This window comes from Gallinula chloropus (genome assembly GCF_964237585.1).
Source record: "Gallinula chloropus genome assembly, chromosome: 17".
NCBI lineage: Eukaryota > Metazoa > Chordata > Aves > Gruiformes > Rallidae > Gallinula > Gallinula chloropus.
The window spans coordinates 14,518,498-14,543,126 of NC_140102.1; the positions used below are offsets into that span (position 1 = coordinate 14,518,498).

Sequence of the window (24,629 nt, forward strand, 5' to 3'; positions counted from 1 at the left end):
GACATGGGGGTGATGCAAGAGCCACCGCGACCCCAGCTCTGTGTGTGTGTCTGTGTCCCCCCCATAGCAGGGGGTGATGTGTCGGGGAGGGGGGAAACACCCAAGGATCTCCCTGTGCTGGGGTGTGTCACATAGCTGTGTCCTGCCTCAGTTTCCCGTGGGTTACCTTGGGGACCAGCCTGGTTCCTGACAGCTGAAGCCCATTTCAGCCCAGTTTGGCCTTACTGGGATGCCAAGCAGAAATGGGGATGGTGCTGGGAAGTATGGGGGGCTGCAAAGGCAGGGGGGCTATGAGCCCCATCTCACACCCCTGCAGCCTCACGCCTGGTTTTATGGGGGTGCAGAGCAGCACCCCCGTATCAATGGATAGCCCATGGCAGCTATTAACTGGGTAATGGCTCTATTTAATTAACAGCATGAGGGAAGGTCTGGGAGGTGATTTGGGGGGGAGGGGAGTAGGTTTGTGCCACAGGTTTGCCCCATCCTGCCCTTTCTCCAGCTTTGGGGGTTCAGGAGTGAAAGACTTTCTAGGAGGACTGGGAAGAGGGAGTGTGGGGTGTTCCCCCTCTGCAGGGGGATGCTCCAGCAGGAAGACCTGAACCCCCAGTCAGGGTGGGCTGGGTGGGGAGCCCCAGGGGATGGGAGATGGGGAGTATCCTCAAGTGCCTTTGGGAGCGGCGATGTCCAGCACGGATCCTGTGTCCCACGGGGTGGGCAGCAGGAAGGGTGGGGTATAGAGGGTGACACGGGTGGGGGGGGTCCCGGTAGGGCCCAAGGAGAGAGCAGGAAGCAGCCTGGGGGGATGGACACCCCACGGGACAGGGGGCGCGACTCAGCCTCCCCGCCAGAAGGGGCTGCGGGGATGGGAACTTGTGGGGTGTCCCCAGTTTGGGGACCCGAGGACAGGAGCTGGTGGCAGGATGGGCAGGGGGCAGCGGCCTCCAGTGCCTAACGCCCCCGCCCGCCCCCTGCTGCCAGCCCACCTCGGGACACGGGGACATGCCCGGGGGAGGGTCCCAAGGCCGCCAGTGCCGTGCTCCCCCGACAGCTGCACCCTCTGCCCCATCCCATGCCCGTCCCCGGTCCCCCGGTCCCCCCCAGCCCATCCCTGTCCCACACTGCCCCCCTGCTGCCCCAGCACAGAACTGGCCGCTCCCCATCCCATAATTGCCCCCCCCGGCCCATCCCCATCACAGACCTGTCTCCCCCATTCCCACCCCGTCCCAGACCTGCCCCCCCCCCCATCCCCCCCCAGACCTGCCCCCTGCCCCATTCTAGACCTGTCCCCTCCCCAGCTCGGACCTGCCCCGTCCCCATCCTATAAATCTCCCACCCCACCCCATCCCCATCCCAGACCTGCCCTGTCCCCATCCCATCATTCTCCCACCCCCATCCCAGACCTGCCCTGTCCCCATCCCATAATTGCCCCCCCCCATGCCCATCCCATCCCGGGGTGGTCTCCTCTGGGTCCTTGTCCCCACTTGGGGACACACACTGAAGTTTCAGCCGTCACCACAGCCCCAGGGAGCCCCAATTTGGGGCTGGGGGGGACCACGGGGAGGAGGGACCACTGAGGAAGGGCTGAGTTAGGCCGGTGCCCCCATCCCGGGGAAAGCCAGGGCTGGATAACCACAGGGGCTGAATTCCCCACTGACTCATCCCCTAAGCCCCACTGGTGCCACCCCACTGGGGTCACCCCATCCATGGCTGGTGGGGGCAGAGGGGGTGAGCAGCACCATTGGGGACCACGGCCAAGGGACATCCCTGCCATGGGGTGGCTTTTCCCAGCGGGGCAGCAAGGAGAGACCCTCAGCCTGTGGGACATGGGGGCTGCCAGCATCCCACCAGCCCAGGCAGCACCCTTGATATGGGGGGGGGGGGGGGGGGGGGGGGGGGGGGTCCCCTCACCCCTCCAACCACTCCCACGGGGTAGAGGGGGGTGACATACCTGCGCCCAGCCCGTGCACGCTGCCTCCTCTTCGGTGCCAGGTGGGTGGCTCAGCGGGGTCACCCACGCCACAGCAGGCCAGCTTGGGCTGCTTCATGGTGACATCGTCCCCACCCTGCGTGTCCCCAAACAGCAGTGGGGGACCAGAGCGGTGTCGGCCGTCCTGGCAGCGATGCTCCCCACGACTGACTCAGGCGACGGCGGCGGCGGCGGCGGTGGGGCCGTGGGGCAGCGGCACACGGCAGGGAACGAGTGACTCCGCGGGGCCACATGACCAGGTCTTAGGATTTTTGACTCACCGAGGCCGGTGGCAGCGGGGTGGCCGGGTCCCCGCAGCGGCCCTGGCCAGGCGTTGGGGGACACGGTGCTCTGCCTCGGCTGTGGCGATGCCCCAGCGCCTGTGCCGGGTCACCTGCCACACACAGAGGTGTGACCTGTGGCACGTGGTGGTGCCACGCCGTGGTAGGGCGCATGCCTGGCCACGCCATGCGATGCCGCATCGTGCCGCGTGCCCACCCCCCCCAGAGCCCTGCTGAGGACAGCGGGCACGGCCAGGCTGTGATAACACAGCCCCACACTGCCCACAACCCCCCCCCGGACACACGGACACAGCAGCTCAGTAGCCCATCGGCTGAGGTCAGCACTTTATTTCCTTCTGGCCTTAGACAAAAATATGGGGGTGCCACGACCTGCAGCAAGCACCCCCATTCTCACTGTACAAAACAACACTGGTGTTTATAAATTAAACCTCATGATGTGCATAGTTTATCATGATACCAAAAATATATATATATATATCTCAATATATATCTCACAAAAATAGATATTTATATATTAAAAACATGTCTTTAAATATCTTTTTTCCCACTGCAGGGATGTATTAAATAAACCCTGAGATTCAATAAATACAATAACCCCAGAAATATTAATGTATAAATTAGTGAGGAGGAGAAGGAGGAGGAGGAGGTTGGGTGCCACCACCCACTGTCACAGTGTGGTGGCTGCAGGCAAAAACTCTGCCTGGTGTATCCCAGGTCCCTGGGTTGGGGGCCATGGGGATGCCCAGCGTGGGGCTGCTGGAGGTACAGGGACAGTGCATGTACCAGGACTGAGCTCATGGGGTCACAGAGCTCATAGGGATGTGGAGCTGGACAGCTGCTGGATCTGCCAGGTCAGCGAACGTGGTGTGGGCAGCATGGGCAGGGGTGCTGACCATGGGTGGCACACACCCCGCTGCTGGCAGCTGCCTGCGTGCCAGGGCTGCACCCCGAGTGCTGGGCGAGCGGCTCTTAGTCAGGCTGGGTCACCGGACCCATTGAATCACTGGAAAAAAATACAGCAGAGCTCAGCTCCATCCTACAGCACCCAGCACCCCGGGGAGGGGGGGGACACCCCAGCGACCCCGGGCTGGATGTGGGAGAGCTGCCAGGAGGGGAGCGGGGCCGTCCTGCGGCTGAGCGGTGGGACGGGGACAGCCCGGTCCCTGCGGTGAGCCCAAGTGACAGGAGATGCTTTGGGAGTGCTGGTGTCCCCCTACTCGTGCGCGCTCAGGTGGTCTCCGTGGCGTGTCCCGGCTGGCCTGTGGAAGGAGATGCAGATGGAGCGACGGACAGCGTCCCGCCGGTGACGGGGTGGCCGCACTAGGAGTGTGCAGGCCCCGCTGGGCCCCGCTGTGCTTTCCACTTCTCCCGGCGCTTGCGGTGGCTCCTGGCCTCCAGCTGGGTGTTGAGCTTGGCCATGAAGCGGGAGTAGCCCCAGAGGATCCGGCACCCCTCCAGCTTCTGCTGGAACACCTTGGTGGGTGCCGTGGGGCCGGGAGGGGGCTGGCGGGCAGAGTGGGAGCCGCGGTCCGGGAAGAGCCCGTTCAGGTTGCTGAGGAGGCCTCGCACCTTCAGGTGGGTGCTGGCCAAGCGGCGGAGGATTTCGGCGCCGGGGGGCTTGAGGTCGCGCTGGTGCCGGGTGATGTCCCGCAGCGCCTGGGCCATGCGGGTCATGGTGTCCGGCAGAGCCCGCAGCAGCCCGGGGCCCGCCACCGGTCCCCGCAGCCACTCGGGCGGCCGGTTGGCGCAGAGGTTGTTGGTGGTCAGGTGCTGGTCCTTCTCCTGCCCAGGGAGGGGGGAAAAGTCAGGGATGTGGGATGGGAGCAGCATCCCCCCCCCACCAACCCTGCCAGCACGGTGTCCCCCTGTGGAGGGGACAGAGTGACACCCCCACCCCCCGACCCAGGGAATGGGACTCACATAGAAGGTGAAAAGCTCCTCCGCGTCCTCAGCCATGTGCCTCACCAGCGCCTGGACCTGCTGCAGGGTGGGGGGCTGCAGGGGCCGCCCCCCCTGGCCCGGCACTGCCCAGAGGATGATGAGCCCTTTGGTGACGGCTGGGGAGGAAGAGGAGGGAAATGAGGGATGCTGCAGTAGCGCTGGGCACAGGGAGGCAGCTTCCCCCTCCACCCTCCCCCACCCTCTTCACTGGAAAGGCTCAAGCTCACTGGGCCCCGTGCCGCAGTGATGGCTGCCGGGGGAAGAGCTCAGCCCTGTGTGCCCATCACCCCGGTGTCAGGCCTGCAGCCATGAATGATGAGTGCCAGGCACACGCGGTCCCCCTGTGCCCAAGTCCCCAGGCTTGCCTCAGGGACAAGCCAGCCCCCTGTGCCAAAAGTCTGCTGGGGACCCAGCAGGGAGGAGGAGGAGGAGGGTGAGGAAGATGCCTGCCAGCAGCCATGGCATGCAGCCCAGCATCACCATTGCCCCAGCAGCCCCCCCCTCCCACTCACCCAATGTGGTCCACCAAGGAAAGGGACAGCTGTGGTGCTCCTGGATGCAGCCCCTCAGCTCCCACCGGATGCTGCCCAGGCCCCCTCCATCACCCACAGCCGTGTGTCACTTGGTGACATCATGTGTGGCCCTGTAGGGGTTGAAGGGCCTGGAGAGGGGCAGGGACTGTGCCAGCAAGCTGAGCCCTGGCCCTCTGATATCAGTGCCCAGATTGACTCCCAATCACATCCCCTCCTACCCGGAGCCATCATCCAGGGACCAAGGCACCCCTGGCACACTACATGCCTCAGCCAGGGGGGCCATGCCCATCCCCCCAGGAGGTGACACCGCCACAGCGCGGGACAGGCACCCTCAGTGATACCACTACCGCCGCACCCCGACTCGACCTCCACCCCCTACGCGTGCCCCCGCCGCGCTCCCCACCGGCTCAGCACAGCCGGCGCGCGAGCAAGAGGGTAGTTGTGGGACACCACAAGACACCTACCTGCCAGCACACCCAGGGGCCGCCTGTCGCACCGCATGGCCGGGGCAGCGTTTCGGCGCGCGAGCGGCGCGCGAGCAACTTCCTTACTGGTCGGCGATAGGGAAGCTGGCCTTTTAAAGAGCACCCATTCGCCCCCCCCACCCCTGAAGGAGGCACCCGGAGCCAACGAAAGGCAGCTCAGTGAAGAGCCGGGGCCAATGAGCGGGTGAACGGGAGGAAATGATGCTGGACGATGAGGTTTTTCTTCGAATTAGTTCCTAGAGGGAGTCCCAGTGGGTCCGGCCCCAGGAGCCCAGGAGCCAACTGTTCATCCGACCGCTTTGGGTCATCCCGGTACCGCCACGCAGCTCCCAGCTGGATGGTTGGACCAAAACCGGCTGCGGCTGCCCCAGGCCCAAAGGCAAAGGGGGGCAGAGGCAGCGGGGCAGGCAGCTGGGGATGTTGGCTGTGTGGGGACGTCCGTGTCCCATCCTGGGGGCTTCACATCCTGAGCTCCGTCATGGGAGCTGAAAATCCGGCCCAGGAAGGAGGGAGGTGTAATCCCAGGAAGCGTGGAGCATCCCAGCATGGCTGGCAGCCAGGCCCATCCGTGGTGCTGGGCGGTGCTCTGGAGGGGATGCTCTGTCCATCCGTCCGTCCATCCATCCATCCATCCATCCATCCATCCATCCATCCATCCGCCCGCTCACACCCACCCACCCCTCCAGGTGCCGACCAACCGGGTGGGGGTGTTGGGGCACCACAGTTCATCCCCTCTCCCCAGCAGCACCCATGGGTGTCCCCGGGGAGGAAACGCAACCAGCCAGTGCCCAGCAGCCGTGCCGCAACCCTGGGTGTTGCCCAAGGGCGCAGGGGCCGCCGCAGCGGAAGCGCGGCGCAGGCAGCGCTGCTTGTGCAATAACCGCCCCCCCCCCCCCTCCCCCGGGAGAGCCCCGCGTCGCCCCGGCCAGCCACCGCCCCGGTGCTGCTGGTGGCACCTGGCACAGCCCTCCCCTTGCACCCCTCAGCTCCCTGTTCCCAGCGGATGGAGCTGGGGGCTTCTCCCAGCCTGGGAGATGGGAACAGGTGATGGGATTTTTTCCAGATGCTGCCATCTCCTCGGCTTTGGGGAGGGCTGCAGTGTGCTGGTGGGAGCTGAGGGAGCCGCCCCGCGCCGAATTTGCACGTTTAGAGGGTTCAGCGTCATCACAGAGGGGACAACACAGAAATAACATCTCCTCCGGGGCGGAAGAGCATGGCCCTGACTCACTTCCAGAAGAAATGTTTGCTTTCCCCCAAATATCCCCTTCCCAGCTGCCTGACAGCCCGTGGGGCTCCGTGCTGATGGAGCAGGGCCAGCGCTGCTTCCTCCTCTTCCTCCTCCTCTGCAGGACATCCCAAGGCAGAGGTGGCAGCTGGGCTGGGTTTGGCAGGGCCAGGACGAGAAGGGCTGTGCCCAAGGCAGCACTGGAGGGGTGGAGGAGCCAGGAGAATGTCCTTTCTCCCCTGGCTGAAAATGTTTGGCTGTCTGCCTGTCCAGCTAGCCAGAGAGGCTGTTAGCCATCATCCAACCATCCGTCTGTCTGTCCAGCCACCCAATGATCCATCCATCCATCCATCCATCCATCCATCCATCCATCCATCCATCCATCCATCCATCCATCCATCCATCCCTCCCTCCCTCCCTCCCTCCCTCCCTCTCTCCGTCCACTTATCCATCCGTTCACCCATCTATGCATCCATCCATCCATCCATCCATCCATCCATCCATCCATCCATCCATCCATCCATCCATCCATTATCCATCCATCCCTCCATGGCAGGAGCCCCAGACACCCTGGCCAGGCTGTGCCCCCCATCAGGTCCCCCCCAAATCCCCTGCATGGGACCGGTGCCTTCAGGGCTCCGTGTGGGGTCGCTGCCAGGCTGGGACAGGAGCAGCTCACCCTGGTGGCTACCCCACCCCACACCGGAGGCTTCAGAGGGCTGTGCAATACCCCAAGGGGACAAAAATAACCCCAGTGACAGCGTGGCCCTGGCTGCAATTTCTTCATCACTTCATCACGTCAGCAGCGTCTCATGACCGGCCGGGAGCGGGGCAGGAAAGCAGGCGGGGGGGGGGGAGGGGGGGGTAGAGGGGGTGCTGCAGGGACCCCATGGCCTGCAGACACCCCAGGCCTGATGCAGGGGACACAGCCAGGCTGGGACAGGCTCCTGCTCGGTCCCACCTGCCTGAGCCCTGCCCAGCCCCCCACCCCGGGGAGGAGAGCCCATGGGGGTTTCTGCCACGCTCAGGGGGTTGCACTCGGGGGCACCCAGGGATCCATCCCCCCCATCACCAGGGGCACAGGGGCCCCAGGTAGGGACAGCCCCCATCCCACACACCCCCACTTTTCCAGGGAGGGCCCTGCTGCCAGTAACAGGGGATATGGGACATGGTGACAGCACGGCCCCGGGGTCAAGTGCAGCCCACTGTGCCTCAGTTTCCCCCCACCCTGACAGCTGGAACCAGCTCAGTGTAACAGGGGTAGGGCAGCAACACCCTTGCCTCAGTTTCCTGGGTGGGGATTTGCCAGGGGCTGCAGGCTTCACCCCCTTCTTTCACCCAAAATAGGTGTGAGGGGTGCTGGCTCCATCCTACACCAGTGCCACCCCCCTGGGGACCGGCTCTGGGATCCCCCCTGGGCTACATGGAAATAAAAATAACAAGATTTTTATTGACATACTAAACCTGTGTGAAAAGACAGCTTGGGAGGAGATGGGGGGGCACTGCTACCCCCCCCACAACACAATGCCCCAGGCAGAGGGGACACCAGGCTGTGGTTGACCCAAAAACCTCTGCCCTGGAGGTTTTTGGGGTGCTGTGGGGGGGAAGCCCCAGCTCTGGGGTTGCTTCCCCCCTCCAGGGTGGGAACTGATTCACTGGTGTCCCAAAACATCACAGCCTCCCCCCCCCCCAAGGAGACCACCTGTGGGGACACACTGGGCGTGGGATGGGCTGTCACCCCCAGCCCCACAATGACACATCACCACTGCCACCCTGCCACATCCTCCCCCCCAACAGGTTCCCCAGGGACACCCCTCTCCTCTCACCCCCCAGAGCCGTGTGGGCAGGGCTGGGGCTGAGGAAGACCCTCACCCACAGCATGACATGGGGGGGGGCTGCTCCCCCCTCCCACCCGACACCATCCCTCCCATGAGGCCACCAGCTCCCCAAAGCCACCACGTCCCCACACCAGGACAGGGAGCGATGCTGCTCCCAGCTCTGCCCCACAGCAGGGGGGCTGTGGGGAAGCCTCTCAATTAGAGAACAACAAATATGGGGGGCGGGGGGGGGAGGCAGAGCCCACCCTGCCCCTGCGCTGGGCCACCCGGCCTGGGCACAGCCCGCCGCTATCTGCCGCTCTCCTGGCGCTGCTGCAGCAGCTGGATGACCTCATCGATGCCCTCCTCGGGGACCTGCCAGGGTGGGACACAGGGGTGTCAGCCCCCTGCCCCCCTCGGAGACACCCCCAGCTCAGAGGGGCCCGGGGAGGGGCAGGGGGCTCACCAGGGCATGGTCGAAGTTGAAGGTGCTGATGTAATAGGCTGAGATGTCGGCGGCGGCCAGCGGCTCTGCGATCTGCGCCACGATGCCGCACTCGTCTGGGGGGCACAGGGACACGGGGGTGAGTGGTGGCACCCATGGGACTGCCTGGGTGGGGAGAGGATGGAGTGGGGGGCGAGGGGCAGGCGGCTGTCGTGGCCACACTCACCGAAGCCCAGGGGCTGCCCGCCGATCCGCACCATCCGCCACAGCTCCCTGGTCGAGCTGGTCAGCAGCAGGTCGCTGGGGAACCTGAGAGAGGTGGGGGGGGGGGGGGACTGAGTGTAACCCCCTTTCTCAGAGCCCCCAGCCCCTGGGATGGACAGACAACCCCCAGGGGTGGCACCTACCGCTTCTGGGTTTCGGCATCCATCACGATGGAGATGTAGCCCTCGATGAGGGAGAAGGAGAAGAAGGTGATGGAGTCGAGGTCCTGGCTGCCAGCACCAGCCTCCCGTGGGGGGCTGTGGAGCAGAGAGGGGTGGGGGGAAGGAAAAGAGTCACAGGGAGGCATCAAGACCCCCAACACTGGCAGGAGGAGAAGAGCTGGGTGGTGGTACTGAGTGTCTTTGAGCATCATGTTGGGGTACCAGGGAGGTGGGGGAGTGGGGTGGAGGGTGAGCTGGAGGGTGGGGATGGGAGTGGGCGCTACTCAAAGGGTCTGCAGCTCTCACAGCTGCCAGTCAGGGTGGGAGCGTGGGTGGCAGCGGTGACACCAGCTTTCAGGGTGGTCCCAAAGTGACATGGTGCCTCCACAGCAAGAGGGTCCCTCCAGAAGGGATCTCACCCCAAGGGACACAGGATGTCCCAGCCAGGAATACCCTTGCACCCCAGCATCGTTCCCCCTGGCCTTTTGCAACCCACCCCCCCGTTTGCAAGACACACTCTGAGCCTGAAAAGCCACCGGGAGCCAGGCTGGGGGGGCGGGGGTGGGGATACACACCCCCCACAGCATGGCAGTTGGGGTGGCCCCGTGTGAGGGGCCCCGTCCCCACGACCCACCCGTGGGAGTAGAAGAGGACATCGATGAGCATGGTGGCGATGGCGGGCAGCGTGTCGGGAGCCACGGCCAGGACGCAGAAGCGGGTCTGGGGGCTCTGCACCGGGTGCAGCGTGGGGCTGGCGGCTGCGGGGGGTACGGACGGACGGACAGACAGACAGACAGACAGACAGCCGTCAGGCTGGGGGACAGCGCCGCAGTGCCACCCCGTGGCCACCGCCGCGGGAGGTACCACGGATGGGAGGTGGAGCATCCCGGCGGGAACCGGGTGGGTGGCCCCGGGGACCGGGTGGCCCTGGGGATGGGGTGGCCCCTGGGGACCACTCACCCGGCTTGGGCTTGAGGAAGCCGTTGCTCACGTCATCACAGGTGACAGAGACACACTCGCCGCTCTCCTCCTTGTAGATGTCAAACTCCCCGGCCAGCGTGTGGATCACCACCGGCAGGTCCCGCTCCCGCACCTGGCCGGGGGCGCAGGATGAGGCTCGGGGACCACCACTCCCCTTTGCAGAACCCACCCCCCCCCCAACCCGACCCCGCTGCCAGCTGGGCACAGCGAGGTCCTCACCCAGCTCCACCAGGGCCAATGTCCCAGTGGGACCTGGAACCACCATCCCCACGGGACCAGGAACCACCATCCCCACAGGACCAGGAACCACCATCCCAGTGGGACCAGGAGCCACCATCCCAACGGGACCAGGAACATCCCAGTGGGACCAAGAGCCACCATCCCCACGGGACCAGGAACCACCATCCCAATGGGACCAGGAGCCACCATCCCAATGGGACCAGGAACCACCATCCCAACGGGACCAGGAACCACCATCCCAGTGGGACCAGGAACCACCAGTCCCAGCACCCCCAGCCCCAGCCCTGGCCGGGCACCGGGTCACCCCAGCGCTCACCAGGATGAAGTCAGTCTGGTAAGTGGAGAGCATCAGCACCGAGACGTGGTGCTCGGCCAGCGGCGCGATGACCGACCTGGCGATCTTGGTGACGCCGGTGGCCTGGGAGCCGGAGGGTTCGCGGCCGTTGGACACGACGCTGAGCACCAGCCACGTGGAATCCGCCACCTGCATGAACTCGGAGGGCGGCAGCTCTGGGAGGGATGAGGGGAAACTGAGGCACGAAGCTCCCTGAGGCTCGGCACAGCCAAACAGCCCCTGGCGCCGTGTGCCCTATCCCTGCTGCATGTCACAGCGTCCCTTGGGAGATGAGTCAGGCCGGCACAGCCAGGACAGGATCAGCCCCAGGCGTGGGGCTGGAGACGCTGGTTTGGGGCACAGACCAACCCATCCACAAGTGGAATGAAGCAGACAGGGCTCAGCCGCCCCACGCGCTGACACAGCACATGGAGTCAGCCACAGGGATGAGCGGGGCCAAGGTTACACCACTCCCACTCCCATCCCCAAACCAGGGACACATCCCCCCTCTCAGCTCCAGAGCCCAGGGCTGGGGGTGTGGGGTGGAGATGGGGGGTGCGCTATACCCCACCACCAGCCCTGCCAGGGCCATAGGGCTCAACCCCTATGCCCGGGAGCCCCCAGCCCAGCATCCAGCACCAGGGATGCTCGGGGTGGGGACACACACAGGGCACTGGAGGGGACAAGGGCAGGCGGACCCCCCCCTGTCCTGGGGTGCCAGGACCCGGTGCCAGCCTGGCAGGGAGGGGCTGAGCCCAGGCTGGCTGGGGGCCAGGGCTGCCTCCCAAAAAAGCTGCTTTTGTTGGCAGGGAGGCTGTGTGGCAGCTCATTCCTTCCTGCCCTGGGACTGGGGGGCATGGCTGCTGTGCCTGTTCTATTTGTGTGTGCCCCCCACTCCTGCTCCCACTCCCCTGCCCAGGGGAGAGGCTGGCACTGCTGGGGTGCCCCACGACTCACCCAGGCCAATCCCTGTCCCTGGACACCCCTTCCTCACCCCACAGGACAGGGACAGTCTGCAGTGGGCACCCAAGGGGTCTCCAAACCATTCCCCTCACCCAGCCAAAGCAGTACCCATGGGAGACAACCCTTCACAGGCACCCAGCCCTCCTCTGGCACCCACCTCCCAGCCCAGCCGAGAGGGCAAACTCATCACACCAGTGGCAGAGGGCAGGTCACCCCACGGAGGGGGCCCAGTACCCACGGCTGGGGGGGGGGGGGGAGCACCCCATCCCGGGATGGCTCCGCAGCCCATTCCCAAACCCTGTCTCAGGGCAGGGCAGGAGCGGGGCCGGATCCGGGGGCCTTGGCGGGTGTTTCCAGCGCCTGTTCCTGCGCAGGAAGCGCCAGAACAGCCTCAGCTCCGGCCCAGGGCCGAGCTCCGGGGCCGGCGGAGGGGTGGGGGGACACACGCCAGGGACACGGGGACCGCACCCCCCGGGCCCAGCGCTTGAGGCTTAATCGCTTTTCAACACCACCCTGGGCAAGGCCCCGAGCACGTGGAGGGGGGGGGGGACGACACCCCGGCATCCCTGTGCTACCCACCCCAGGGCTGGATCCCCAAAAACGGGGCAGAGGGGGCGCAGCACGGCTCTGCCACAGGCCCCCCCCTCCCCAGCCCGGCAGCGGGGGGACCCTGGCAGCCCCCCAGCCCCGGGGTACCCGCGGCACACCAGGGCCACCGGCTCGCAGGACCATTGTTCGGCACTTCCCGCCCTCCCCTCGGGATCCAGGAACATTTGTCCGCAGGCCCCGAAATAAAACAATACGTGGGGAACAGCTCCAGCTCGGGGGGGGAGGAGGGGGGGGGAGAAGGGGGGATCCCGGCTCTCCGGCCCCTTCCCCAAGCAAAGGGCCGGGGGGAGGGGGGAGCCGGTGGCCGAGCACCCCAGGGCCGGAGCGCTGCCCCCCGCTCCTTGGGGCACGGCCAAGGTGATAAGCGGCAGGAAGGTTTGGGCGTGGGAAGCCGGGGCAGGATCCGGCCCCTCCGGCACAGCCCGTTGGGCCGGTACCCCCGGCAGGGCCGGGACCGACGGCGAGGCCGGGTCACCCGTGGGGATGCCACCAGCGACACCGCCCAGGGATGGGGTGTGGGGGTGGGGGGGGCTTCCAGCTCAACCCTCGCTCCAGGACCCCCCAAAACCTGGCAGGCAGCACCTCTCGCCCCTGCTCTGCTGAAGCGCCGGCCCGGGCAGGGGGTGAGATGAGAGGGGCTGCGGGCGGGGGGGGGGGCAGCAGGTCCGGCAGCCGCACCCCAGCGCTGCCCCAACTTTCGGCTGCCGCGTCCCCATCGACGGACCCCACGGCTTCCACCGCCCGGTCCCAGGAGCCAGCGAGGGAGACGCGGCGCTGCCTGGGAAGGGCTTAGGGCGAAGGCGGCCGTGCCGCGGCCGGGCAAGCTGGTACATCCCCGGCCCTGGCGCCGCGGGGACGGGAGCTCCGGGGATGGGCACGGCCCGAAGGCGCCTCGCTACGAGCCGGGACTCGCTCCCGGCAGCCCGGGCCCGGAGCAGCGCTGCTCCTTGGGTGGGCTGAGAACGTGCACAACTCGTGCCTGCGGTGCCAGCCCACCCTGCGAGGGAAGGGGGCCGGTACCTTTGAAGCCCTCCTCGTCCAGCATGATGGTGTAGTCCTCGGGGGTCTCCGTCAGGCTGAAGAACTTGCATCTGAAGAAGAAACGGGCGCTGCCGATCCCAACACCGGCCGCTTCCCGGGGCCGGGTGAGGCCGGGACACCGGAGGAGGAGGAGGAGGACGGGAGGAAGGCCGGTACCTGCAGCGCTGGGGCAGGAAGAGCAGCTTGAGCAGCGGGTGGGTGTAGAGCCAGAGCCCGCGGCGGGCCAGGCTCAGCACCCGCACCCGGTGCTCCAGGATGTGCAGGTCCATAGCGGCCCCGCCGCACCGGGGCCGCCGCCGCCGCTGCCGCTATAAGCGCGATCCCGCCCCGTGGGAGGGGATGATGCTGCCGGGCCCGCCCCGCTCCCGGAGCCCCGCCCAGGAGTCCCGGTGTGACACGAGCAGCTCCAGCCCCTGGCACTGGCTCTACGGACCGGACCTGAGACCCCTCGCCGGGGTGTCCCACTACACAACCCCCCCCAAGTCCGGCTGGGCGAGCCCCCAGCCGGTTCCCCCACCTCCGGTTTGTGGTAGCACGGCAGGAGCACCGTGGGGTACAGGGGTCCCGGCTCTGCTCAGCCACATAAGTGAGCTGGGGGAACAGATCTGAGTGTGTTTCCCCCCCGCCCCCGGCAGCCTCCCGAGGGGACACCCCCCCCCCCCACCCCCCGGGGAGATGGGGGCCTGGCCAAGGAGTCCCCCCAGATCAGGGGCTGGTGCAGCAGAAGGTGGGCAGGGGACACCCCCCTCCTGTGTCGTGTCCTCCCCTTATCCCCCAGGGTGAGGGGTACACAGGGGGAGGCACAGGCACTGGAGCCTTTACACAATCCTGCTTTATTTACCCCTTTGTACAAAACAGCTTCCCCCACCCTTCCCCCCCCCCCCAACCCCCCCGCTTTAATTTACAAAGCTGCCCCCCAACCCCTGGGGAGGGTGAAGGGGGGTGGGGAGAGAGAGAGGGGACCCCACAGCTGGGGAGCACCCAGCTGCTCTCCCACCCCATCTCATCTCCATCATATCCACAGGGTGCCCAGGGCCAATGCTCACCCCGAGCCATGCCATGGGGACCCTGAGGAGGGGGTGTGGGGAGGGGGCTTCAGCCCCAGGGTCTGGCAGCAAATCCCGCTGCCCGCGGTCCGTCCGGCCCCCCGGCCGCGGGCGCTGCACTGCCACAGAGGAATAATAAATAGGCTCAGTGAGTAGGTGAAGTGGGTACTACGTATGGGGCTACAGCTTGATACATCCTCGCTAGATAAAGGGGGAGGGGGAGGGAAGGGTGCCCCCCACTCCTCACATACCCCCAGTCCCCCCATGCCAGGCGCGAGCGCTCAGGAACCGGGGCTGGGGCTGCCTGGGTTGGGGGCCTCAGATGGGAGCATGGAGGCAGTAGGGTGAGGGGCTCTGGGACAGCAAGAAGAGCTCGAGGAGGAGCCTGAGATCCCCCTGGAGTGGGGAGGGAGCTCAGGTGGCTCAGCCACCCCCTGCCTGGGCTCCCACCGCTCACGGTGCCAGCACCCTGCAGGGGTGGGCACCCAGCATAGGGTAAAGGTGTCCCCTTTGGTCAACCCCCCAGCCCAGCTCCCATGGTTGCCCCCCGGCTTTAAGCCTGCCCTGTGCAGGAAATCCTTGTGCACCAGGGTGTCCCCAGCCCCCCAGCTCAGAGCCCCCAGCACCGCGGGCACCGTCCTCGAGCCCAGGTCCGTGCACAGCCCAGCTGAGCCCGGCTGCCCGGGCTGCAGGCCCAGCGCCGCGCCGGCCCTACAAGTACGTGTCCTCGCTCTCCCGGGAGCTCAGGCTCTCCTTGGACTGGTGGTGGGGGGAGACCTGGGGCTGCAGCAGCCCCGGAGCCGAGGCGGGTGCCCCATTGCCTTCAGCCCCGGGGCCGTTGGGGGAGCTGGCCGGGGCCTTGTCTCGGCTCTTCTCCTTGCTCTTGCGGGCCTTGGGCACAGGAGCAGGCCCGGGGGGGACGATGATGGAAGGAACAGGCTCCAGGGCCTTGTGGGGAGGGGGCTCGGCCTCGCTGATGGCCTTGGCGCCATGCAGGCGCGGGGGGGACTTGCACTGCAGCTCCCCGTGCGTCTCCCGCCACTTCTTCAGCTGGATCAGGTGCTCCCGCTCGATCTGACGCTCCGTCACCGGCAGCTCGATGACCTGGGAGGGACAAGCTCCTGCCATCAGTGTCTCCACAGACCCCCCACCCCCAGGGTTACACCAGCTCTGCCCCAGCCAGCAGCACGACCCGGGGGGCGGGGGGGTGGCACTGCGTCCCCGGGCTGTCCCCAGCACCTCACCTCCTGCACCAGGAAGGTCTCCTGCATGATCTTGGGGCTGAGCGCCCGTAGCCTCTCCATGGTCTCATACTGGCCCTGGCAGGACTTGAGCTTGTCCGAGGAGCCCAGCGTGTGTTTGAGCAGCACCAGGCCCACGCGGAAGATGATCTTCACCCCTGCAAGGGGAGAGGTGAGGCAGCGAGCGCCCGGCGGGACAGGGCGACGCTCTCGCTGTGTCCCTCGGGTGATGCCAGGCACCAGGTCCCGGTCCCATGAGCAGTCAGGTCACTGCAGGATGCATGTGCCTTCAAACCCCTAGTCCACACCCCAGGCCTGTGGCTGTCCCAAACCCACCCCACAATGGGTCCCACCTGCTGGGTATGGGGCAAGGAGCTGCAGCAGGGCTCCTGCTGCAGCCATCCATGTGCTCCAGGGAGAGGGTGGTGGGGAACTTGTACCTTCGCAGAAGAACATGTCCCAGACGCGCAGGACGGAGCTCCAGGGCAGCGTGCGGGAGAAGGCGCACATGAACCACTCCGTCATGTACAGGATGGGATCGATCTTCTGCTTGCTCAGGTGCTTGTAGGCCACTGGTGAGACCTTGTGCAGCAGTGAGAAGAGGATCTGCCCATCCAGCTGGATGGCCTCCTGCAAGGACAGCATCCAGGAAGGCATCAGGGACAGTGCTGGGAGCCCTGCGGCACCTTAAGCCCAGGATCAACTCCCCAGCCCCAGAGGAACAGCAGCCCTCCCTCCAGACCTCTGCCCCATGGGTGCCAGCACAAGCTGAGCCCCCTGCCCCCTATCCCTGGCTGCAGGATGCTCCAGGAGGGGGGGGAAGCGGGACAACACGCAGACCATAGGAGCACCCAGCACCTCCCCAAGCTCCAGCTTCCTGCAGAGTGAGGAGCTGGAGATGTTTTCAGCCCGGAGACATCTCAGGCCCCCATCGCTGCCACAGGCACAGCAGGCCCTTCACTCACCAGCTTCTCGCTGTAGTAGCCAGGGAGGTACTTCTCACAGATCTGCACCAGGCACCAGAACGCTTGCTGCAATGCGAGGGACAGCGTGTGAGCACCCAGACATCCCCCCAGGGATGTCCCTGCAGCCCCCACCCCACTCCCAGGGCCCAGGGAAGTCAGGGCACCTCCCTGCTGCAAGCTGAGCACCCTGTCCTGCCTGACAGCACCACCCCCAAGGACCCTGAGAGGCTGGTCCTGGCTCTCCAGGGTCTCCCTGCCCTCCCCGCCACGCGCTCGTACCTCAGCCGGCATGTGCATGAGCAGGACAGCGGCGATGGGGGCCTGGGCCTGGCAGTAGCCCTCCTCCGGGCGGTACAGGGTGTACGCCTTCAGCACCCGAAACAGGTCCTGCTGCCTGCAGAGACACCCCAAGGAGGGAAAGGTGGAGAAGGGGAAGCACAGACACAGCCCCACAGCCTTCCCTGGAGACCCCCAGTGGGGCTAAATCAGCACTGAGCATCCCATAATGATCCTGGCTGCTGGCCACTGCTTTTCTCCCTCGGGCCTTGCGCTGGTCCCTGGCTGGGATCCTGCTTCCACACAAACCCAGCGCTCTGGGGAGCTCTGCCCACAGAGGCCTCATCCTGCCTGGATCCGAGAGGTGAGGCAGGGAGCCCCAGCCACTTCCCAGGGATGCTGGCAGGGCCCTGGCTGTGAGCACAGCCGTGCAGATACTCCCCAGCGATCCCACCCCACTGGCTGTCGGAGCTGGTGCCGAGGACCAGACGAACAGCAGCTCCCCTCACCCGTGGCCTCCGCGCGAGACGAACATCTCGTGGAAGGGGAACTGCCGATGGAGATCCCGTTCAATCACATCCAGCCACTTCGGGTCCCCCGGGAGGAGATCCAGTTCCTGGGGAGGAGAAGGTTGGGGTGAGCAAGGCCCCACACCAATGCGGTGCCAGCCCAGCAGAGCAGTTGTGGGCTGGACCCAGCTCTGCCCCAGTGAGCTGTGGGTCAGCCCACACCAGCCAGGACACGAGCCCCTGGCCACAGAAACGAGCCCACTGGCTGCTCTGGTGCTGGAAGGAGCAGGAGCCATCCCAGCACTGCTCCTCCTGGAAGGTCCCAGATGGCACTCACATCAAACTTGCCCATGTTCTGCTCCAGCTTGACCTTGCTCCCGGAGAGGTACTGCCAGGCACGGCCCCGCAGCGAGGGCGGGATCCCCTTCTGGCACCGCAGCCGGATCTGGGGGAGAGCAACACAGTGTGTGTGTGTGTGGCAGAGCTTCAGGGAGCCAAGAGACCCCCGTGTCCTGTGCTGGCAACTGGCATCACACAGACCCTACAGGATGCCACAGGCAGCTGCAGCCAGAGACCTCAGGGAGCTCATGGAAAGGGGAACTGCCGATGGAGATCCCGTTCAATCACATCCAGCCACTTCGCCCCCCCCGGGAGGAGAACCAGTTCCTGGGTCTGCTGCCCCCTGCTCCCCAACACTGCACTCAGCGTGCCAGCTTGGATGGCAGCCGGAGCTGTGCCAGCATGAGGGAGCTGAGGCTGGCTGCCAGGAGCCTGGCTGGGCTTTGTGGCTTGCAAACAGCTCCAAACAAGCCCAGCGCTGCCTCAAAGCAGGATCTTGCTGGGAGCTGGATAAGCAAACACTGGAGCCAAGGCAGGGAGCAGTGGCTCCCCACCACTTTGGCACAGCCCACCAACCCTGGGAAGCACCGAGGATGCAGGGGGTTCTTTCCAGCCCCCAGCCCAGCCTGTGCTCACACATGGGGCCACAGAGAGCAGGGCCACGTGCCCTGCTAAGCCCCCCAAGCCTTCCCACTGATGCTGGGCACGGCAGACTCCAGCTCTGTGCACAGCTGGCTCTGTGCCCACAGCTGGCCCCTGGCACCCTTGGCATGGGGCACCGGCCAGGACCAAAGTCCAGGGGAGGCAGCACAGGGATCCAGCACCAGCACAGAGCTGAGCCAGCTTAACCCTGCTGCTGCTGTTAGTGCCCTGGTGGGACCTGACCCAGAGACACCCCCACATCCCGCTCTGAATCCCGGGGAAGCAGCTGCACCATCTCCCCATGGTACTCAGCTGGGGCACACAGCAAGGTGTGGCTCACGAGACCAGCGTGTTTGGCACAGTTACACCATGAAAACCCCTGCAAGAGCTTTGGCACGGCCACCACGCCTCATGCACTCACTCAGGGGGCACACACCAAGCACCAGAGCCATGCTGGGGCTTGGTGAGCAGCAGCTGATGTCTCCCAAACCCTCCCTGGCCCCATCCTGCCCACCCAGAGCTCCTTCCCCTGTTGCCAGCATAACTCAGGAGCAGGCGGCTGTGCTTCCAAGCAGCCCAGCCCAGCGTGGCAGCAGCGCCACATCCCTGGGAGGGTCTGTGGCTGCCTCACCACAGCTTGTTTACCTGGGCAGGTCCTGAGCCCTGCAGAGCCTTTGTGCTCACAGGAAGCACAGTGGGTGACAGCCAGGGCGGCTGCGGGCAGCGCTGCCGCTGCTGCCGGCTCCCTTTCCAAACCGGCTCCCCTTCCTGCCGGCTGAGCTGCCAGGAAGGAAGCTGCCTCTCTGGGTTTGGGTGAAGCAGCCCCCCTCCAGCTGGCTGGGGCGTCTCATTCCCCATTGGCTCTGCACAACATCCTGCCATCGTCCCCGTGCTGGGGGTGCTGGATCCTTGGGATCCCACCGCGCCTCTCTGGGATCCCCACCCTGCCTCTCTGGGATCCAGGAATGGATGTGGGCTGAGGGATGTTAATCTCTATCCATCCCTGGAGAGCGACGGGAGCTGCCCACGTGTCTGCCCTCCTTCAGTCTGGCTGGAAAGGGCAAGGAGCGGCACGCGGCGCCAGCGCGGCTCAGCGCCACGAAGGACGCGGGGCTGCGGCTCCGCTGGGATCCGTGCCAGCTGGGAGAGGGAGGGAACGTTTTGGGATCCTGGAGCAGTGCAGGTGCGAGCGAGCTGGGTGTGAGCTGGCCCAAGAGATCCCCGGGCCACCAGCCAACACCGGTGAGGCAACCAGAAAAGTCCCGGGGTTTTTCAGAGCCAGGGGGAGATCCTGTGGAGCAGCAGAGCCCGAGAGTGACCCTGCACCAAAGCAGCCAGGCTCCTGCCAGAGCTGGGACGGCCAACAGCACCCCAGGCTGGGCCTGGTACCCATCCCCAGGCAGCCCTAAGGCTCTGGGCACAGTGCAGCTCTTCAGAGCAGACCTCAGAGGCCCTGGGCATGGGTTTGGGCTGCAGGACAGGCTATGCCAGCACGTCAGCCCCGCGGGAGCTCGGCCTGGGCACGAGGGCGCATCTCTGCCAGCTGCCCGGCTGCCCGAGGCACGCGGGACAAAGCGCCCGCCTGCTGCGTCCCAGAGAGCTCCCGCAAAGCCTTTGTGAGCAGCCAGGAAACAGATGAGGGATTCCTCTGGCGTTCAGCAGGCACGGAGCAGGGACAGCGCTCTGGGAGCACAGCGCACGGCGCGGTGCCAGGAGGCTCTGCCAGCAGCGGGAGGCGGCGGCCGAGGCCCTTCAGCCGCTCCCGGGCACTGCCGGCCCGTGCCAGCGGCAACATCGCTTCCCGCAGACATCCCACCCCTGCCTTGCTCACAGGCTTAGGAGGTCCTGATGAAGCCACAGCCACCAGCACACAGCACCTCGGGTCTCCTGGGCACCTCGGCTTGCAGAGCAGCACCACGCACATCAGGCTCCAACGTCTCCTGTCCAGAGCTTCGTGCGCTCTGAGGGATGCTCGGGGCAGAAGTTTCCAGGACTGAATGATTCCCGGGGCTGCTGCTGGCAGCCAAAGCCTGAGGAAGCCTCCAGCCTGACTGGGAGTGGGCTGGGGGCAGGAGCAGGCTGCCTCAAGGGCCGCAGGCTGAGCACCCCCCACCCCAAGCTCAAACCTTCCCTCCTGCCATAAGCAGCATCACAGGGAGGGAACAGCCCAACCGAGCCAAGGGCATCATCTAAAAGCAACACAGATGTCTGCAGGGATCCAGTGATGCGTGTCCTGCCCCCAAGGGACCCTGCTGCACACCCCCTGACTCCTCCCACCTGTAGCCCCCAGGACCAGGCCAGCACTCACCTTCTTGTGCTTTTTGGCCATCCACTTGTCCCAGTTGTTGAGCATATCCAGCCACTTGGACTCCCGCTGCCGTAACACCTCCAAGGGCACCTCCTCCAGCCTGCGGGACGGGGGGACAGGGGTCAGCGTGGCCACGAGCCCTCCTCAAGTCACAGAGCATCCCCCTCACCATCCCCCCCCCACCCCCCCAGCACCCTAGGTGCCCCCCAGGGCCAGCTGGCCGCCCTCCCCCCCGGCACAGAGCCCGGCCAGGACACGCTCCAGAGCGCCGGCGTTTTTTGGCAGCTGCTCGGCGCTGCCGGAAGCGGTCGCCAGCCGTGAAATCACCACACCAGCACAGCCCCAACTCCCCCGGGGTCCAAACCCTCCTGGGAGCCACGTGCGCTGCGCCCACCACGTCTGCACATCCCAGGGAACCTGCCCCCAGAAAGAGGGGTACACTGGGGGGGGGGGGGGGGGGGGGGGAGGGGGGCAAAGAACCAGGGAGAGCATCCAGAGCCATGAGCTGAGCAAGATCTGACCCCCGCCGTGGGGGCTGGCTGCTGACCCAGGAACCCGGGGCCATAAGCATCATGTCATCCGCGCAGCGCCGGTCACGCTCGCACCCCAAAAGCCTGGCGCTGCTCCAGGCCCCGGCGCTGAGCCCGGCTGAGGGTCTCCCAGGAGGGAGGGGAGTGTTTTCCAGCCACGGCTCGGGGAATGGGATTTAACCCTGCTGAGGCAGGCAGGGATGTTGTTACGATGCTGAAGGTGATGAGGGGGAAGCTGGAGCCATGGACACTAATCCCCCCCCTCCCCAGGGAACCCTCTGCTTTTCATCAGGGGGACCCAGGGCACCAGACAGCTCAGGGCACAGACATCCTCGGGAGAACTGAAGCCCTTTCAAGCCGTCAGGGGAGAAGGGATACTTTAAGCAGACTCCATGTCTTCCCAGGCTCCTCACTGCCCCGTGGCCACAGGAACGGCCGGATCCTTTCAAATGTGAGGGAGGACAGCGGTCTGGACAAGGAGCATCCCGCAGGGACATGCAGAGTGCCCAGTCCCATTACCAGACACACAGGCCCTGACTTCTCCAAGACCTCTCCGCGTTGGGAGCTGGAAAGCAAGCAGCATGGAGAGCCTGTGGCCGCATCCAGCTGGCAGCACAGCCCTGCGCCCTGCCCAGCCCTTCCCTGCTGGTCCCACCCACCGCAGCCGGTCAGATGGGGCTCCAGCATGATTGTTTGGGAGAGCCAACCCACTCCGAAGGGATCTGCTTTGCTCAGCGTGGCCATCCCACCCTCCCCAGTGCGGGCTGGGCACTGGCTGGTAGCTCTTTGGCCCCCAGCAGCGCGGCCTGGCACTGGGATAGAGGGAGCACTGGCCCCTGGCTGGGGCTGCTGGGGGAGCTGGGGCTCTCCGAGGCGTGGGAAGCTCGGGAGCGCTGGACGCTGGATGCAGGAGCTGGCCACGGGCCTGCTGGAGCACGGCCAGCCCAGACTGGAAGCTGTTACCAGCTGATGGCTGCTTGGCAGCGGGCACAGAGTGAGGACCAGAGGCATTTCAGATGGCCGGGGCAGGGAGGATGGGATGGGGGCACCCCAGGCTGGGTGGCAGCAAGATGCTCTACGCCAGGAAGGTGCTTACCCACACTGCAGGATAACAAACCCACAGCTCAGCCCTTCCCAGTGCCCCCAGGCCCTCCACAGATGCTGGGACACCCTGCTCATCCTCCTTGTGCTTCACCAAAACCTCCCAGCTAGGGGGACCCCCAATTCTGCAAGCAACAGAGCAAGGCCACATGCTCCTGTTTATCAGCTTCTGGGAGCGACAGGAGCAGATAAAAGCCCCAAAGGAGGGCAGGATCGGGCCCCAGCACACCCACAGGCCATGGGACAAAGGCTCAGTCCCCACTGACCGCAGCCCCCATGCTGTTGGCAACCCAACACCTCCAGCACCAGGAGCTCAGCTCAGCACCGGGGTGAACCCCAGGGACATCCCCTGGGGCACCCAGGGACAACAGCAGCTGGGTCATGCAAAGCGTCACCCAAAACGTGACTGCGTGGCCAGGACGGAGTGTGGCACCCCGGGGAGGCGAGGCCACCCCACTCCTACAGCGCTGAGCTGTGAACCCGATGAGCAGGGAGGGGGTTTATCACCCGCAGCAGTGCACCTTGCCCAGCGCCAGCAAACAAACCTCCGGCCTCTCTCCCTGCAGACCGACCAAGCGACACCCCAGGGCCTACGAAGGGCCAACGCTTTGCTCCTTAGAAATGGGGAAACTGAGGCACGGGGCCCAAGCAGCAGGAGGGTGGGCAGGCAGGGAGGGAACCCGCAGGGGAGCGGTGGGTAACTCCTGGGCAGGCTGCTGGGATCCCCCCCGGGGTCTCCGGGCATCGCTGTAAAAACCACGGCCAGGAAAGTAAACACCAACCACGCTGCCCAACCAGCTCGCCCACAGTCCCGAGCACATTCCTGGGTGCCGGCACCGCCCCGGGCTCAGCGCCCGGGGCCAGCACCCCTACGGCTGCTGCTCGCAGCCGATTTCGGTTGTCCCGCTTCCCCTGAGGAGGGAGGGTGCCCATCGGCCCCCTCGCCGCGGTGCCTTCGCCGGCCGCTCCCGGCAAGATGCCGAACGCCGTCCCGGCCTCCTCCGGTCGGCAGCGGCCAAAAATACGCCGGAATCCAGCGCTCGGAGCAGGAGAGGCCCCGGGGGGTAACCGGACACTGACCTCGGTGCCGCTGGCGGCTCCCGGCGAACCCCCGAGTGGGCCGCCGCTTCCCAGCCCTTCCCGCCCGTCCCGGCGGGGCTGATGGGGCAGAAGCCCGGGCGGATCGCGGGGTTCCTGGGGCCGCTGCGGCCTCCGCCGCGGCGCCGGGGATCGGGCCCAGCGCAGGGCCCCGGCCCCGCTCCTACCGCGGGGGCAGTTAAGCCCCTCGCCCCCCCCCCCCCACCACACCCCGCCCCGTGGAAGCGCTGCCCAGAAGCGGGGGGGGGGGGGAGGCCCGGGGCTGCCTCCGGGGTGGGGGAAGGGGGGGGGTACCGGGGCGCAGACCGGCCCCGCCAAGCCGGAGCCGCTCCGAGCCCCTGTCACCCGCGGCCCGCCCCGGGAGCTGCCGCTCTTCCGGGGCGCCAGCCGGGCCGCCCGTCAGGCACGGAGAAGCGGGCCCGAAGGCCCAGGGAGAGGCCGGAGGAAGACATCCCCCCCCTCCCCGGAGCGGGAAGAGCCGCTACCAGCCCGGCCCAGCGGCCGAGGCCCCGCGGCTGCCGGCGGCCACCTCCACCGGGCTCGGGGCGGCTCCCCCCGGGCCCGTCCCCCCCCCCGCCCCACTCACGGCCCCTCGGCGCTGCGGCTGCCCACGATGAAGCCGAACTTGTCGACGCGCCGTTCCTCGGGGCCGCCGCCGTTAACCTCCGAGTCGGAGCCGAGGGAGCTGAGCTCGTCGCAGCCCGTCTCGGCCAGGCTCTCGCGGGTGCCGGCCAGGCTGTGGTGGCGGCTGCCGGGCGAACCGGGCCCGCCGCCCCCGCGGCTCTTGGCCATGGCGGCGCGGCTCAGCGGCGGCACAGCCGCTCCTCCATGCCGCGGCCACGGCGGCGGCCACGCCCCCCCCGGCGTCTGGTCACTCCCCCGCGCCGCGCCGCCATTGGACGGCTGCCGGCCTCTGTCCAACCAGCTGCAGGGATGGCGGCAGGCACCGCCCCCTCTGTGAGGGGATTGGTCAAGCGGCCGGGAAGGAGCTGTCTGTCAGGATCTGCCCTGCCCCCGCCTGGGCCAGAGAGACGGCTGGGGGGCGGGGGGGGGCAGCGCTGGGCGACCCTGGCTGTGCTGGGACCAGTGATGGGTTCCATACTGGGACCGTGCTGTGCGCTGACTGGGACTGCACTCGGGTGACCCTGGGCAGGCACGGGGAGGATGGGTGCCCCACGGGCCCAGCCCCGGCTCTGCCCAGCGCCCCCAGGTTCCCAAGGGCCCAGGAGGAGGGAGACACTCAGGGGCAGCAGCCAGGGGACAGGTG

The 24,629-nt window shown here is 66.6% G+C and overlaps 3 protein-coding genes across 4 annotated transcripts; all 3 read right to left on the reverse strand.

Annotated features, from left to right (window-relative positions):
* Positions 1-3,588: 3,588 nt before the first annotated feature.
* On the reverse strand, positions 3,589-5,243 carry OSM (oncostatin M; the record flags this gene model as incomplete). Its single annotated transcript, XM_084272074.1, has 3 exons — positions 3,589-4,050; positions 4,189-4,325; positions 5,207-5,243. 3 exons carry the CDS (start codon positions 5,241-5,243, stop codon positions 3,589-3,591), a joined length of 636 nt encoding a protein of 211 aa, XP_084128200.1.
* A 2,743-nt stretch (positions 5,244-7,986) lies between these two features.
* On the reverse strand, positions 7,987-13,576 carry CASTOR1 (cytosolic arginine sensor for mTORC1 subunit 1; the record flags this gene model as incomplete). Of its 2 annotated transcripts, none has more annotated exons than XM_084272176.1 (9): positions 7,987-8,640; positions 8,736-8,830; positions 8,941-9,023; positions 9,122-9,235; positions 9,774-9,897; positions 10,100-10,232; positions 10,677-10,870; positions 13,287-13,357; positions 13,464-13,576. In XM_084272176.1, the coding sequence occupies 9 exons, from the start codon at positions 13,574-13,576 to the stop codon at positions 8,485-8,487; spliced, it is 1,083 nt and encodes a 360-aa protein (XP_084128302.1). In that variant the 3' UTR covers positions 7,987-8,484. The 2 variants fall into 2 exon arrangements, with proteins under 2 accessions (XP_084128302.1, XP_084128301.1); XM_084272175.1 differs by having other exon boundaries at positions 8,479-8,644.
* A 631-nt stretch (positions 13,577-14,207) lies between these two features.
* Positions 14,208-24,196, reverse strand: TBC1D10A (TBC1 domain family member 10A). Its single transcript, XM_084272132.1, has 9 exons — positions 23,949-24,196; positions 20,634-20,733; positions 17,682-17,789; positions 17,345-17,451; positions 16,839-16,953; positions 16,560-16,625; positions 16,035-16,224; positions 15,598-15,752; positions 14,208-15,457 (listed from the first exon to the last, which is right to left on the reverse strand). Exons 1-9 carry the CDS (start codon positions 24,152-24,154, stop codon positions 15,065-15,067), a joined length of 1,440 nt encoding a protein of 479 aa, XP_084128258.1. The 5' UTR covers positions 24,155-24,196; the 3' UTR covers positions 14,208-15,064.
* Between the last annotated feature and the right edge of the window lie 433 nt (positions 24,197-24,629).